This window comes from Protopterus annectens, chromosome 15.part0 (assembly GCF_019279795.1).
Source record: "Protopterus annectens isolate FY-2018-M chromosome 15.part0, PAN1.0, whole genome shotgun sequence".
In the NCBI taxonomy this organism is placed as follows: domain Eukaryota; kingdom Metazoa; phylum Chordata; order Ceratodontiformes; family Protopteridae; genus Protopterus; species Protopterus annectens.
The window spans coordinates 594,860,084-594,876,628 of NC_056749.1; the positions used below are offsets into that span (position 1 = coordinate 594,860,084).

A 16,545-nucleotide genomic window follows, 5' to 3' on the forward strand; every position below is an offset into this window, starting at 1 on the left:
AAGCTTATATTTGCTGAGTAATGCCTATCTCAGTGCAACAGCTGAGGAACACAATAATTTGTTTCATTCCTGGTTTATTTTCCCTGAGAGATTATTAAAAAATAAAAAAAACTTTGAGAATTTACAGCAAGCTGAGTATTCTGCTCATCTGCATAAGCATTTAAAAAACACTATTTCTGAGCCCTAAAGTGTTGCAGTTCTCAGGCAAAAGACACTCGAAATGGACTAATCAAGCCTCTTGCCTTATAGCAAATAAGGGCAGCTGATGATGGTAGAAGGTCAGGGGCAGGCCAGGGAAGATGATCTCCCCAAACTCTGTAACTTTGTAAAATTCTTTGGGAAGATCTCCCAAAATTCCATCACTTTGTATAATTCTTTGGGACGATCTCTCCATTCTCCGTAACATTGTATAATTCTTTGGAATGATCTCCCCAAACTCCGTAACTTTAAACTCTGTGACTTTGTATAATTCTTTGGGATGATCTCCCCAAACTCCATAACTTTATATAATTCTTCAGAATTAGAAATAGGTCTTAATAAAAATCCTTTCCACAATAGTACCTAGGAACTGTTTTTTCAGACCTGTTTTTGAATTGCTTGCATTAAGACTTTTGGCAAAAAAGGAAATCTGAAGAATACTTCATATACAAGGAGGAATGGATAGTCTGAAATAATATTTCATGCAACGGTTTGTCTGTTATACAGGTTTTATAAAAGGTGGCACACATGAATTTTCTCATAATGGTACACTTTGTGGATTCAGAGGGCAAACATTTAACTATATCTTAATGTACCTCAATGCCTCATTTCTTTTTAGGATAAGAATGTGTATTGGTTTGCCAGTTTCAGTCTTAATAACATTTTTGTTGTTTCCTAAAGAAAGATATTTTAACAGCAAGATAATTTACTGTAAACAGACTCATTAGCATTTCCAATATTTCAGTCAGTCCCAAATAAAAGAAGAATTTGCTCCGTTTGGTCCAAATCAGTGATCATATCCTGAATGGTGTTATGTTTCAATGGAACAACAAGCAGGTCTGCCCTGACATCCTCAAGGTAATTCTCTATTTAGGCATGGTGTTGAAGAATTACTCAATGCTGTAGTGCTCATACCTGCATCCATGGTGATGGACACATTTAGCCATATGTTGTCATAAGTGTAATGACTCTAATTTTAGCAGATGATATTTGGTACCACCATATGTTACAGCTAAAAAATGACTGCCAGCTTAGCACAGAGGATTTAGTCTATAAAATGCTAAAGAACTGCATCATATAGTTCAGGGTTTGATTCCTTATCCCCTTTTTTTTTTTTTTTTTTACTGTACAGTTCTGACAAAGTCGCTTAACTAGACATTGTACTCCAGTCACACCTGTAACAAGCTTTTGCCTAGCTGATTTACCTGGTTAATATGATGGATAAAATAAAAATAAAAATTTGAATTTGTCATCTGCCCTGAAACTACCCATTGATAATTAGTATGGACATGGCAGTTTAGTGACTCTGCAGTTATAATCCATAGGTATAGACCCTTCCTATCATATCTTTAAAATATTTAGTTACCCTCTATTGCCAGTGTAGCAAAGTGATCTTTTTGGCAATATTTGCAGTCACATCAACATAAAAGTTTATCTAGTATAGTGCACATAATGTCTGCCTTAACTGCAAATCCTCCAGTTTGAAATTGGACAGAAACAGGTAGAAAGGAGAGGCAATGGCATGGACGGCTGGCTGCAGGGACCAAACTACTACATGGATCTGCTCTGCTAAAGTATTTTTCACAGATGAGGTTGCAGACTCATGGAAGAAAAGATAATGGAAAGAAAACTACATGGGGTGGGGCAAGTGGAACCAGCCTTGGGGACAGGAATGGATCTGAGGTCAAAGTTTAAATATGCAAAAAAAGAAACACCAAGTGGGTAAGGTATCACCAAACAAAGTGAAGACAGTCCAAAAATGAAGAATGAATGGTACTCCATGACAATCGAAGCAGACTCACAAAATAGAAAACTAAAAACGTTTTATTTCACAGAATAAAGTAAGTGCTTTCATGTTTCCATGAACGCTTCATCAGACTCTCAAGTACATTATATAAAAGCTCCATTTAAATACTGATTCTCATTTGAAACAACCAATAAAAATCCTATATAGGAATTCCTAGTTAAAATTTAAAGTGCCAATACTTACATATATCTCCCTGACACATTTAATACCTAGTTAAAAATATTTGGCAACTATAACTCTTGTTAACAGCTTGTATACATATACAGATGAAACAATGATCATTATATAAATCCTTATTTATAGTCTAAAAATCAATGTTTCAGAGCACGGTCTATGAGAAAAGGTTTTAAAGAGACCCTCTCATTCAACCCATGGCCTCTGTCTGCTTGTAATCGAATAATCCATTTTCCTTCGTCTTTCTCAATATAGTTCCCTATGTCTCCTAACCTCTCGGTGGGATTAATTAGCTCTAAAACTAAAAACTTAAAATTAAGTGTTGTATCATTATGAATAACATGTCTAGCTATTGCGTTACCCTCATTCTCTCTACTAATGGTATAAATATGTTCTCTTATTCTCTCTCTCAGGGTCCTCTTCATCTTCCCAACATAAAAACTATTGCATTTTTGACACATAGCTAAATAAACCACATCCCTTGACCTACGATCTGTGTACTGCTGGAACTCCTATTTCAGATATGGATCTGGGTGCATGAAACTGTTTGTATTAGCTATATAGCCACATTGGTTACAGCGGCGACAAGGAGAAGTCCCTTTTCTAGTTGAATGAAGTTCTTTTTTACTACTTTTCTCATAACACAAGATCTGTTTTAATGATTTAGTATTCTTATAATAGACAAAGGACTATTGCTACTTCGAAAGTTACTAGTCTTGTTATTCCCTATAATAACAATAATAGTAGAGTAACACAGATAATTAAAAAGAATTGGGGCATGTTACTGTTAGATGAACATATAAAAGAAGCAGTAGGCACAGGTCCGAGATTTAGTTATAAGAATACTAAATCATTAAAACAGATCTTGTGTTATGAGAAAAGTAGTAAAAAAGAACTTCATTCAACTAGAAAAGGGACTTCTCCTTGTCGCCGCTGTAACCAATGTGGCTATATAGCTAATACAAACAGTTTCATGCACCCAGATACATATCTGAAATAGGAGTTCCAGCAGTACACAGATCGTAGGTCAAGGGATGTGGTTTATTTAGCTATGTGTCAAAAATGCAATAGTTCTTATGTTGGGAAGATGAACAGGACCCTGAGAGAGAGAATAAGAGAACATATTTATGCCATTAGTAGAGAGAATGAGGGTAATGCAATAGCTAGACATGTTATTCATAATGATACAACACTTAATTTTAAGTTTTTAGTTTTAGAGCTAATTAATCCCACCGAGAGGTTAGGAGACATAGGGAACTATATTGAGAAAGAAGAAGGAAAACGGATTATTAGATTACAAGCAGACAGAGGCCATGGGTTGAATGAGAGGGTCTCTTTAAAACCTTTTCTCATAGACCGTGCTCTGAAACATTGATTTTTAGACTATAAATAAGGATTTATATAATGATCATTGTTTCATCTGTATATGTATACAAGCTGTTAACAAGAGTTATAGTTGCCAAATATTTTTAACTAGGTATTAAATGTGTCAGGGAGATATATGTAAGTATTGGCACTTTAAATTTTAACTAGGAATTCCTATATAGGATTTTTATTGGTTGTTTCAAATGAGAATCAGTATTTAAATGGAGCTTTTATATAATGTACTTGAGAGTTTGATGAAGCATTCATGGAAACGTGAAAGCGCTTACTTTATTCTGTGAAATAAAAAGTGTTTAGTTTTCTATTTTGTGGGTCTGCTTCGATTGTCGAGAAGTTTAAATATACTTAAAGTACAAATGAAAGACAAGTGTCTCCTTCTGCCATTAGTTAAGTGCAATTCAGTACTCATCTTCCTAGGATCTATTCTGTACTATGGCATCTATATATGTATAGTTCGTCTTCACATGCATTATACAGCTTCTTATTGTTGTCTAAGTGTTTGATGTTTTCAATCAGCTACTTGAAAATGGTCACATAGAATATCCTTAATATGTGGTAGATGAGAATGGGTAGCCCACGCTTGTGTCTGTGTGGACATGATAAATTCTCAATTCCGTTTTAGGAGTAGATGCCCCAATCAACAGTATAGTTCTCGTTTGTGAGATCTGAAGTGTCTGGAAAAGAAATGACTTCTGGAGGTGACCACAAAGAATCAAAGAGTTCACCACCATCACATATGTCTTTCTGAAATGGACTCTGTAGTATATATATATATATATATATGTGTGTGTGTGTGTGTGTGTGCATGTGTGTGTGTGTGTGGGGTGGGTATTCTTGTGCAAGCACCAGTATACCTCATTAAGTAGTAAGTGAGGTTGCATGCTCAGTAGCTCTAAGTATATGCAATGTAGTGTTATGCTTTGCAAATGCACACCAAAACTGACAATGAGGCCAGTTCATGTGGAAATGATATTTCTCTAATTGGAGAAGGAAGCAAAATTTGTCAGAGAAAGGAAGTGCACGTATGCCTGGCACTCATCCATCATCATAAATATGAATAACAGGGTCATTTCTTCAACAATCATGTACAGTATACTCCCCCTCTTATCCGGTCTCGCTGGCACCAGACCTTAGGCTGGATAAACTAATGGCTGGTTAATCAGAAAAAGCATACAAGATAATATTTTTAGGTTATAAATCAACTAGAATAGCAGGATTTGTGTTAGTATGCATTTTTCTAATGAATATGAAGTCTAAAACTCAAATGTCTGCCATTATTTAGCCCAGAGGAGGTGGAAGTTTTGTTCTTCTCTGTTGTCTTTTGCTAGGACTACATCAGAAATTTGATGGCTGGTTAAGAGGGAGTCTACTGTACGTGATTCAGAATTCGTCTGCAGGTAGATGTTGAGTTTCCTGTAAGAAATTATTCAGCAGTAAGACATCCCCCGGGTGTAGTAGCTACAATGTTGCACTGTAGCTATTAAAGGGGAGCTTGCATACAAAATACAGGAAACTGTAGGCTGTTTCTTTTCTTTTGACATTCAGGGAAAGGCACACAGACAGACTGCAGAAATGAAAAGCACTTGTGGCAGGCTTAAGGACCATACGACAAAAAGAACAGTATGTATAAATATTAGTTGAATGATCACCAGTGAGTTTGATCAAAACACAAAACAGTGAACAAACTCATCTGTGATTACCATTCATCGCAACTAAAATCAACAAAAAAGTGATCCCAAATGTAAACCAACAGGCTATATTTGAAATTATAAATGGAAGAATAAAAATTTTTACTTGGGGCCAAAGCCCCCCATGCCACCAGAAATTAAACATACTAACTCTAGGGTCACACAAACATGAAGAAAAGGGAAAGCCTGGTAATTACCTAACAGCTGATATAATGAAGTTTGTTACATAATGTGACCAACTATACCACTGGAAAAAAACCACCAGCGTTTCAAAACTCGAAATGCAAGTAACGATAATTCGGATATTATCTCACATAGCTGCATTATGTATACCATAAGGACCATTAGTGCAGCATTCATGGGTATAAGTTGGAAAAGTACCATGCAGAGTACCTTTTAGGCTTCATAAATGGGTGGTTCAGTCTAAAGCATTTCCTGCAGGGCTGTTAAGCTTTGTGACTTGAAATTTAACATGCAACATCTAGAAATTGTACAGAAGGATGACAGTGTGGCAGCTTCACATACATCATGGACTGTAATGTTTCTAAAAAAGCAACAGTAGCCACTGATCTACTAGAATGGGATCTAATCTTCCCATTCAGTGATTTATTGTTTTTATCATAACTAGGTTGGTGATGGGCTGGCAACTTGACACCGTAAAACTCCACTGCCAATCATGAGTGGACAGGTGAACTGCTGTGGCGACCCCTAACCAGGAAAAGCCAAAAGAAGAAGAAGATCATCATAACTAAAGCAATGCAAATGGATAACATTTAAAAAGGGTCTGCTTGGTTAATGGATTACCCTATTTTCCAATGGATAACATTTAAAAAGGGTCTGCTTGGTTAATGGATTACCCTATTTTCCAATGGATAACATTTAAAAAGGGTCTGCTTGGTTAATGGATTACCCTTATTTTCCTTTTTCCAATGTTGGTCTGAGACCTAAAGGTGATACCACTGAAACGGTGCTAGACTGTTGATAATATAATTGGCAAATGTTATTTTCTGCAAACAGGAAACCTGGATTGAATTATAATATTAATTTTAAGTGTAAACTTAAGATAACTGCTTTAAATCATTAACTAGCAGATTATTTTTAATCATAATTATTGCTTATTATATAATTTAATTTTTTTTTTTAAGTGTGTGCAAATCATGTGGAGCTTCCACAGGCTGTTTGTTAACAATCACTGTTTCTTAAATAAACTTTACAAGTCACATGTTGGTAGGACAAAAATCCAAACGCTTTTGAAATAAAACACTGTATGTTTAATTTTTGGCAATTTTATTGGGGTATGGCTGCACTAATTTTTTTATTAACTTCAGTATTTTTCTTATCTGTTAAAATTCTGAGTACTGATTTTAAAATTGACCATTTTTGATATTCTAATTAAATCTTGCATGGGTCAGCAACCAGGTTTTACATAAACATCAGTTTTCTGAGTCGATAAAACTGTATTGTTCCTTGGGAGATGGTCAGCATGTGTTTTCCTTGCTTTAAAAGTATAATGAATAACTTTATAAAAAGGGACATGGCTACAGGCTTTTTTTTGGGGGGGTGCAGTTTCTTACTGGACCTTCTCAACTGGTTATTCACATTTATGGATAGAAGCTCTACTATACAGAATTATCATTCTCATGAGATTCTCACAGGCAAGGATGTTTAATCAGGGTTGGCCGGATCGTGGGCATCTTCTTCTTCTGAATCAGTATGGGGTGGTTCCATCGTCCTCATTATTGATTCATAGGTGTTTACTAGGCTAATGACCACAAGGGCCTTTTTAAGCCTAGCCACGCATCCCAAATTTTACAGGTTTTGGTACCCTTGATAAGTGTAAGCAGGGGCTTGGAAGATGAACCATTTGCAGGTTCCCTATGTATATTAGAGCCATAGATGCCAAACTAGGGATGAATTTCCTGTTCCCCATTTAAACTGTCCAAGTTATACTTGAACTGGGTTAGGGAGGAACTCTGCTTCACATGGATGGGGAATCTGTTCCAGAGAAGGGGTAGGCACTGGGATACATACCTGTCTTCTCCAGCTTGTCCTACTTATATCACAGGAAATGTTTAAGTCTTTAAAATGGGTAATTCCGCTGCTGGTTGTTTGGCGATATGCAGGACACCCATCAGACTAGGGTCTGACAATGGCCCATATGGCAGGAATAGATCTCTCCTCAACAGCCTGTAGGAGACAGAATACAGAGATAGGGTCTTCAGGTGGTCTGCATAGGACATTTTACTTGAACCCTGTATTCTTTTAGTGAGGAACCTCTGCGGGGGTTCCATTTGTTGGATATGCCTAGTTAGGTGTATACGATAGGGGGCACTGTACTCAATGACAGGTCTGATGAATACCGAATACTGTGGAACAATGACTTCCTTGGACCTAGATGCCATACCTTTGTTTATAAGCTGTGCAACACAGAATGATTTTCTCACTACTGTAGACATGTGATGGTCTGTGTGTGTGTTCCCAAGTCCCTGACTACTGGGTCAACTCTAAGGAGTGTGTTGCCAATACGATAGTTACCAGGGGTGGATGACTTCTCAAAGAATACTACTGTGCATTCTTGGCATTTAGTTTTAGTCCATGGTTCTGACACCAGTTGTTTGTTTGTGTCAGCCCTTCCTGGAGAACATTTGTGTCAGTGTGTGGGATTCAAGGGCAGCTTTTAATTTGTAAACATATGCAAATTTAGTCAGCCACAGACCACTGTCATTGGCCTTGACTTCAGAGAAGTAAATGCCAAAAAGGAGTGGTCCAAGGACTGATCCCTGAGAGAATCCACTTGTGACTGGCCTCTTTTTAGAGGTGGTCTTCCCATTTTTTAACTTCCTGGGTCCTGATGTGAGCCAGTTGGCTATCCACCATGTGACATATGGGTTTGTACCTAACCTCTTGAGTTTGTCAACAATGCCCAAGTGGGGTACTGTGTGAAACGCCTTGGCCAGGTCAAGTTAGGCAGTGTGAACCATTTTGATAGGCATGATCTGCCCTTGATGAAACCAAATTGGGTTGGGTCCAGTGTCTGGAGGTTTACTATATCATTATTGATCACTTCCATGATAATTCTTTCCATGATTTTGCATATAAGACTAGTGAGAGTTACGAGTCTGTAGTTTCCAGGATTTGCAGATGGCCCACCTTTGTGCAGATGGATGACTGTTGTTGTTCTTCACTCATGAGGCACAGAGACTGTTTGGAGGCTACAGTTAAATAGCAATTCCAGAGGGCCTGATAGGTCATGTTTTATGATATTTAAAAGGCATCCTAAGATATTGTCTTGGCCCACTGATGCAGTGCTCTTGGCCTTAGAGAGAGCATTAAGGACCTGTTCCCTAGTGACAGCAGGGTGAGTTATAAGAGGTCAGAATCCTTACACTACTGGTGTGGGTTCAGCTCTGAAATATGTCACACCCTTTTGAACTAATTCACACATTTCATTAATTACAGAAAATCACATAGGAAACAGGAACTTCAGACATCTAGGGGACTGATGTTTGATCATCGGACACCTGGTTCTTGTACTCCTGCTTGAAAATGAGTATCTGCCCTACCAGTATCCAGTCACTGGAGATCTTCTCCATAACAGACAAAAAGTCAGTGGGAAAAGAGGTAGCAGAAATGTAGATGGTCTCTAGAGGTGAAACTGAACTGGTTCATAAACAACTCATGACATGGGCATCTTGTGGTGGTGTTCAGAGAGAGATTTTCTTTCTAAACACTGTTACCCTAATTCATATATTCATTTTAATGTTTTAAGTGAAGTATTTTGCCGCTAAGATGTTTTCTGTTCTGTCAGCTCCATGCTGAAAGTTTGAGTAGTACTGAGCTGAGAATATATGGCACATACGTCACCTCTCAAAGTATTTGGATGGGTCTGAACTCTAGCATGTTACAGCAGAGAAGCTCAGCTTTGAATAGTAGGCCTGGAATTACCCTTAGAGGTTTTTGAAGATTCCATAGGCTTTATTCTTTAAGTTTTGAGTGAGACTTTCTGCATTTATTTTTTATATAAATACTTCACTTTGCCTGCCTTTTTCATAGACAGACTAGGAGGACTATAAGTAGAATTACCTAATAATTTTGTACACTCCGTATAAGCCTACTGTGTTTTTGATGGCCTAGGAAATGACTGTTATTAATGGTAGTCTGAGCACAATATCTTACAGTTTGCTTTTGTTTTTCACAGAATAAATATTTTTACAAGTGGGACTCTGACAGCTGCAAGATCACTTGCTGGCAACTTTCTCAGGGAATGGCATATATTTGTAAAGCAAGACAAAAAGTCACTTATTTCAGACATAACATTTTTTGTTATAAATACTTGACATAACAGCCGCGGTGGTGCAGTGGTAGCGTTGTTGCCTCACAGCAAGAGGTTCTCCCGTTCCATTCTCGGCTGGAGTGCAGGGAGTGCCTTCTGTGTGGAGTCTGCATGTCCTCCCCACAGTTGGGTGGTGTTCGAAAGACATGGGTAAATGGGCGTGCCTTCGTTGAAGGTTGGACGTCGAGCTGGCACCTCGGCGTTTGTGAAAATCTACTGCCAATCATTAGCGGACCGGAGTTCTGCTGTGGCAACCCCTAACCGAGAAAAAGCTGAAAGACAAACAACAACAACTTGACATTGTTATAAACTGATGTAGACCAAAAGAAAATGACTCATTGAAAAAGCAGAGTGAAGTGACAGTTTACTTCAGGAGACAAAAAGAACGGAGCATAACACACAATGAGCTCAGCTGTCCTATAGTGACTACAGTGTAAGAGTGCAACAATGAATTCCCAGGGATGCCTGACCACAGAAAAAAATCTTGCCATGAGACTGTTGCTTGCTGGGGATGAATTCCATTTCCAAATCATGTTCATGATTTCCTGTAGTGAAGATCTTTATGATGCATGCATTATGAAGCAGCAGGAAATAAGAAAAACTTGTGATGACCAAGTTGGCAGATTATGTTGTTGTAACAGTAAAATGCCAACAAAAAAGGCCATAAGTGGTTGTTATTAATGAGACAGACTTTCAGAAGCATTATAAACTTGCCTATGTTATGATCTGGGGCATAAACAACTTTCATGTAAGAGCAAAAATGAATAACTTAATGACAACATAAGAAAACTTACTGGGTTAACCAGCAAAACGTTAACAACTGTATGCTGAAATAAATACGCATGATTATTTTCTGTTATTTCTGTAAAACCATATTAAAGCAGCTTTCTTTTATTAAGGTACAATAACTTAGGTAATACTTTTTCACATAGCTTGTCATAGACAATCAATGTTGCAAAATAAAACTAAACTTTTTTAAGCTGTTTTGTGAGCTGATATCTGGCAATATATGAAAAAAGAAAATTACTTATCTGAATGTTGTAGGAAAACCTAAACAGTTAAAATATGCATATAACTGAACAAGGGAGTAATTTTAAAATAGTCAACCATATGAAACATACTAAGCTTTTGATACTATAATGGATAATTGGATACTTTATGAAAGAATTTCACAGTATTACTTTTTATTCTATTTTCTATGTCTATTGTCTATATATATATATGTTCAATTACCAGTCTCTCGCTACAGTTTCTAATCAGACTACTGATATGATGAAGTCCGAAGATGAAAGCGATTTTATCACCGACAACATGGAAATCTATACAAAGTACCAAAGGCTATATTATACTTGCTTGGATGTCAGTCACCACAGTGCTACACACACTGGAATGTTTTGGGGAACTAAGAATAAAATTTAAGTTATTTCTTTTTATGAAACTCCTGTATTCTTAGAAGTACTTCTGTTCCAATGACTAGCCAAAGAACTGCTAAATATTTTTTCTGACAAGGAAATAAGCCAGTGAATATGAAATATGCACAACAGTTTTAAGTACTTGTGTAATAATGCAAACTTGGTTTATAGAATGATCTGAATGAGCAACATTCTTCTCTGGACCAATCACAAATCCTTTGCAAATTAAAATGTTACTACCTCACCAATTTCAAATTCCTTTAGACCAAACTCCCCTTTACACTACCATGATGTATCCTAATTTCATATTACTCTCCATTGATTGAACAATATAAACCAAGCCTAGCAGATGTTCTGTTCAGAAAGAGTCTGTAGATCTGAGAAATATAGCAACATACTAGGCATGCGATCACAGGGAACATAAGCTGCCTAGCCATATACACCTTTAATCAGACAAAATTAAAAGTTCTTGCCACTTTTTTCAAGCACTGAATAGTACTCATCTCCCAAATTGAGCAGGGCAGTACATGATAACCCTGGTGTAAATTTGTTTAACCATCCAGTCATCGAGACTAGGCCTTAAAAGGTAGTCAAAGTAACACTTTGATCTGTAGTGGTAACTTATTCCATAGGCTAGGAATATTTTGACTTAGGAGCCTATCTCTTCATCAAGTATTGTGTATTTGTTAGTGTAGATTTACGTCCTTAGTGCAGGTATTTTTAGAGCCACTACTTTTGTAAAAAATAGGACAAATTTCTCGAAAAGCAAGACAAAGACCACACTTTGCCGCAACCAATATGCTACTGAGTATAGGAGATTCATGCTAATTTGTCGGGGAAGTTGAATGATTTAAGACTTTTCTTGATTAGAAATCTTTGGGGCCTTTCCAGGTGAGTGCTATGCTTGGATCTGTACATTCCAAAGGGGCATTGTTTTTAATGATGGGTCTGATAAGGAAAGAGTAGAGTGGTAGGATGACTTTGTTGTATCATGAACACATTCCCTTGGAAACTGGGCCAGGTAGAAGGATTCCTTGACTGTTGTGAAAACATGATGATCAAATGAGAGAAAGCTCTCCACATAAGCACCTAGGTCTCTTATGAGTGCATCTGTCTGAAGAGAATGTTTATAACATTTGAGGTAAGAACAATCTTTCAGCAAAATGCTATTAGGCTGCATTTTTTTCATTTAGTTTGAGACCGTTTTTGATACACCATTTATATGAATAAACACCATTTATATGAATATTCCAGCCCTTGCTGGAGCAGATAAAAGTGCCCACTTTGCCAGTCATCAGCAAATTTGGTCAACCACATTTCCAGGATATTGGGTTGATTCTGCAAAATAAATGTCAAACAGGAGAGGGCATAGAACTGATAACTGTGGCACCCCACTAGTTAAAAATTTATATTCAGAGAGGAACTAGCAACTTTTTAAACATGGAATTGCTGGATAAGCCAATTCACAATCCAGTGGACAACATAAGGGTTTACATTTTGCTTTTCTAATTCTTCAATACCAGCATGTAGAATAATGTCAAGAGAAGCAATGCACAAAATGACCACTATCCACAGCCTCTGAAACCTTTTCAAAGAAGCTTAATAGGCTCTGGAGAGAAGACCTGCCTTTCACAAAACAAAACTGATTAGGGTCGAGATCAGTTATGTTGCCTGTGCCTGCATAAATGAGTTCTGCATTGATACATTCCACGGCTTTGTATACAAGGTTGGTCAGTCTGATGGGCCTGTAATTACCTGCGTCTGTAAAGGGGTTGCCTTCTGTAGGAGAGCCACAGTAACTTTTCTACCGGTATCTGAAAAAAAAACCCTGTAGAGTGGTGGAAGTTAAACAGTTTCAGTAGAGGCTCAGATAGTACATACTTGGTACTGACAAGAATGCAGCCTAGTATCTTGACTGTTCCTCTGGAAATATTAGTTTTAACCTTTGACAGAGATTCTAAGAATTGCTCTATTGTGATTACAGTGGAAAGTAAATTCTCAGGGATAGCTGGGGCAACAAAGTAGGTAGAAGGGGTAAAGTCAACACTAAATATGTCTGCTAATATACTAGCTATATCATTGAGGTCAGAATGGGTGATATTATGAAAGATTTCAGTGCATTGTAGGATGTTATTTCTTAATTTTCTGACACAGAGATTTTTGGTTTCCTTTAGTGTATGCAGCAACCTTAAGTTCATACTCTGCTTACATTGTCTAATAGTGTTTTTAAGTTCTACGCTGGTGTGTTTCAGCATCGTCTCGAGGTAGGAAGAACGGGATTTCTTCCAAAGCTTCATTGTTTTCCTTCTTTTGTTATACAATTTATTAATACGGCAGCTCCACCAGAGAGATTTATTTCTGAATTTACAGTTATATTTAGGGCAGACGAGTGCTGACTTTTCTTTGTAAACTCACATCTGATATTGGCAAAAGCACTCATCTTATGCACACTTGGATGTTTTCTCTGTTGGAATAAAAATTTTTCATGGCTCAAGAAGAAATAAGGCTGTGGAAATCATTTTGAGAAAAGGTACTGGGTAACTCTGATACTCTGGATTACATTTTTCTTAACTTAGTTGTATGCCTGTACTCACATTTGCCTTTGAATTATGTTGGTTCTCAAATACACTTACAGTTTTTCTTACTGCCGTTTACCAGGTGATTCTGTATACAACTGTTTATGTAGCTAATGACACTGACGGGGATATTCTGAGCAAAATACACAATACAGGGAATGATCATGATTTCTACTGCTTGGAAATTTCCGGTTAGGGTTTTAAAGTGATTACCTTTTGGAAGGAAGTCCGTGATTGTAGTTACAAATTGCGAGAGATTGGCCTCTGTGGTCAGAGTTAGGTCTGAAACTTCAGTGGAACCTAAAAAGTAGATTCGACCATTGGTGTCTCAAAGCCTGATAATATATATATCCCCTATATTATTGTTGCAAATGATTGCTGATTTTGACAAGTTAACAGTGAAAACCTGAGATCTTCCAAGATGTGAGGAAAAGTACGACACCTCCTCCAGAACGTTGGGTACAATAATAGGGCACAGTCGTCTATAAATAGTAGAAATTTACTTTTTGTATAGTTGTCCTCCTTATATTTTTGTACCCACTAGACCTGGTATGCTAGTTCCACCATGACCAACAAAAATAATGCTGGGGAGAGGGGACATCCTTGTTTGGTACATCTCTATGTATGCTGCTTCAGATACCCTCCCCATTAATGTTAACTCCAAATGATGTTGAAGAATAGATAGCTCTAATTCAGTTAGTAAAGGGATCTCCAAAGTTGCTATGTTTCAATGCCCAAAACAGAAAAATTTCACTCAGTCAGACTTTTTTTTTTTTTTTTTTTTTTTATCAAAGATGACTATGCCAGCCCTGTTTGTGTGTGAGTAGAAAAGTACCTAGCTCCCACCAAGTGTCTGTTATATCACTCACTTTCACAAAATCATTCTGGTGGTCTTGTATTGATTGGGAAGTAGCTCATACAGGTGTGGAGCTAGAACTTTGCTATTTTTTTATCCACATTGATAAGGGACATTGGTTGAAAATAACCTAACCCTGGAAGATTGTCTGTTACTTTTGGAGTAACTGTGATAACAGATTGTTTATAATCTGGATGGTGATATTTCAATATCTCATGAGCTGAAAACTATTGTTAAAGATTGCAATAGGGCTTCTTGCTCCCATTTACATAGTTAAGCTGGGAAGCCATCTATAGAAAAAAATTACATTTTAATTTATCGAGAGTTATTAAATTCAGGTTAAATTTTGGAATTTTGTGAATGTATGAAGTGTAAAAATTAGTTTGTGCTGAAAAATCTTTATACTACATGAATGACAGCCAGGCCTGCAGTTTAGAAAACGGGGAGCAGTGTGTGTATGTTGGTGGGGGGGTTACCAGTTAAAGAAGTACAAATATTAAATACTTACAGGTTTAAAGAAAAAACAGCATTCACTGACAGATGTCCCTAACAGAAGTAAAAATGCTACTACATATCTATAGAAAAGACAGGTACTTACCTGCCCTTAACGTTCTTCTGCTACAATACCTGTTAAAAATCACAAAAAAAACTTTTCACATACTGATGTACTTCATAAACATTATGCATTCTGTACAGGAATACAGTTCAATGTCAATAAATATAAATGCAAATATATGTTTTTTTTCTAAGCACACATTTAGCTAACAGGCAATTTTAGATAAAGTACAACTTGATAAAGTTATATATATTAAAGGTCTTGGGACTGTAATCAATGACATGACACGTTTACTTTTAAGGAGAATGTCCAAAAATCAGGGACACAGTCTTAAAGCAAGCAGGACTTTATCTAAATCCATGTAAAAGAGAGATCTCAGCACCACGGTAGACCTTTATAAAACATTAATTTTGCCTATTCTGGTGGAGTATATTCCCTCTGTGTGAGCAGCCAAAATCAGGTAAATTATATAGAATATGTGCAGTGGAAATCAATTCCATTTATTAGAAAGTTGACAGTTTCACAGACTGAAATTTTGAAACTATTGCAGGTATCATTTACTACAAGACAAGCTGTTTAGCTTTCATACTTTTAGTGCGGAAATGTACAGAGGAATACTGGAATTAGAAATGCATACAAATATCAGAACGCCAATTTTTGTATTTATGTTAACTTGACATCCAAAAGGGAAGAGAAAAATCAAACGCACTACACATTTAAAATCAAAATGAGTTAACTGAATTGGAGACAGAAAACTTTTCACAATTTCTCAGTTTCTATTCACTTTAAACTTTGCCCATTTCTATCTGGTCTATGGGATGGTATACTGGACTTGAAACATAATAGTGTTTGCATGGCACAGACATTTTTGTATATCACATGTAATCAAACACATGGCAATCCTTTATTTGCTTAAAATACTGCACAATGTGAGTTTTTCTTTTGGATCATTCTACAATAGTATATAATCTTTTTTTTGAATTTATCCAGGGCACATCACTATATGTTGTATTCATGAATTTTAGTTAGAGCACAAAACAGTACAATCGGAGTCTCACATCCAGAAGACACAACAAATATCTGAGTGGTGCCAAGTACTTGTAAAATATTCTGCAGTTTGAGCAAATCTGGAATACCAGTAAACAGACAATAGTCATGGAAATGAATGTTGGTAGTCTTCATTTAGTCTTGCAGAAGTTTTATGAGATTATGTTACAACTAGGACAATTCAGTTCTCAATAGCATTACTAACATTTTCTTTGCTGTTATGCAACTTGATGTTTTTTAACCATGACTTACTTTTCATAGATTCATACGAGGCTAGTTGCCCTTTATGGACCATTTTAAGCCTAGCCAGTTACCCAATTTGTTGAATGTTCTATACTACATGCCTACTGCCTAATTAGTTCCTGCAGATTTTAGCACAAACACTATGTTACAGAACAGATCAATGGACCTTCAGCTATTAGAAAAAAATAACCAGTGGTCATATTACAGGATGTTAAACTGAAATGTAGGTTTTTCAGTTGCATAATAGTTGCTCATTACAAACATAATGAACG

General features: G+C 36.7%; 1 protein-coding gene across 1 annotated transcript in view; it reads right to left on the reverse strand.

The window, feature by feature from the left end:
• LOC122789941 (glycerophosphoinositol inositolphosphodiesterase GDPD2-like) overlaps nucleotides 1-16,545 on the reverse strand; it is a 146,288-nt gene that overhangs the window by 27,924 nt on the left and 101,819 nt on the right. Inside the window, exon 5 of the mRNA XM_044057418.1 lies at nucleotides 15,026-15,054. Coding sequence (XP_043913353.1) covers nucleotides 15,026-15,054 — 29 coding nt within the window. The remainder of the gene's footprint in view (nucleotides 1-15,025; nucleotides 15,055-16,545) is intronic.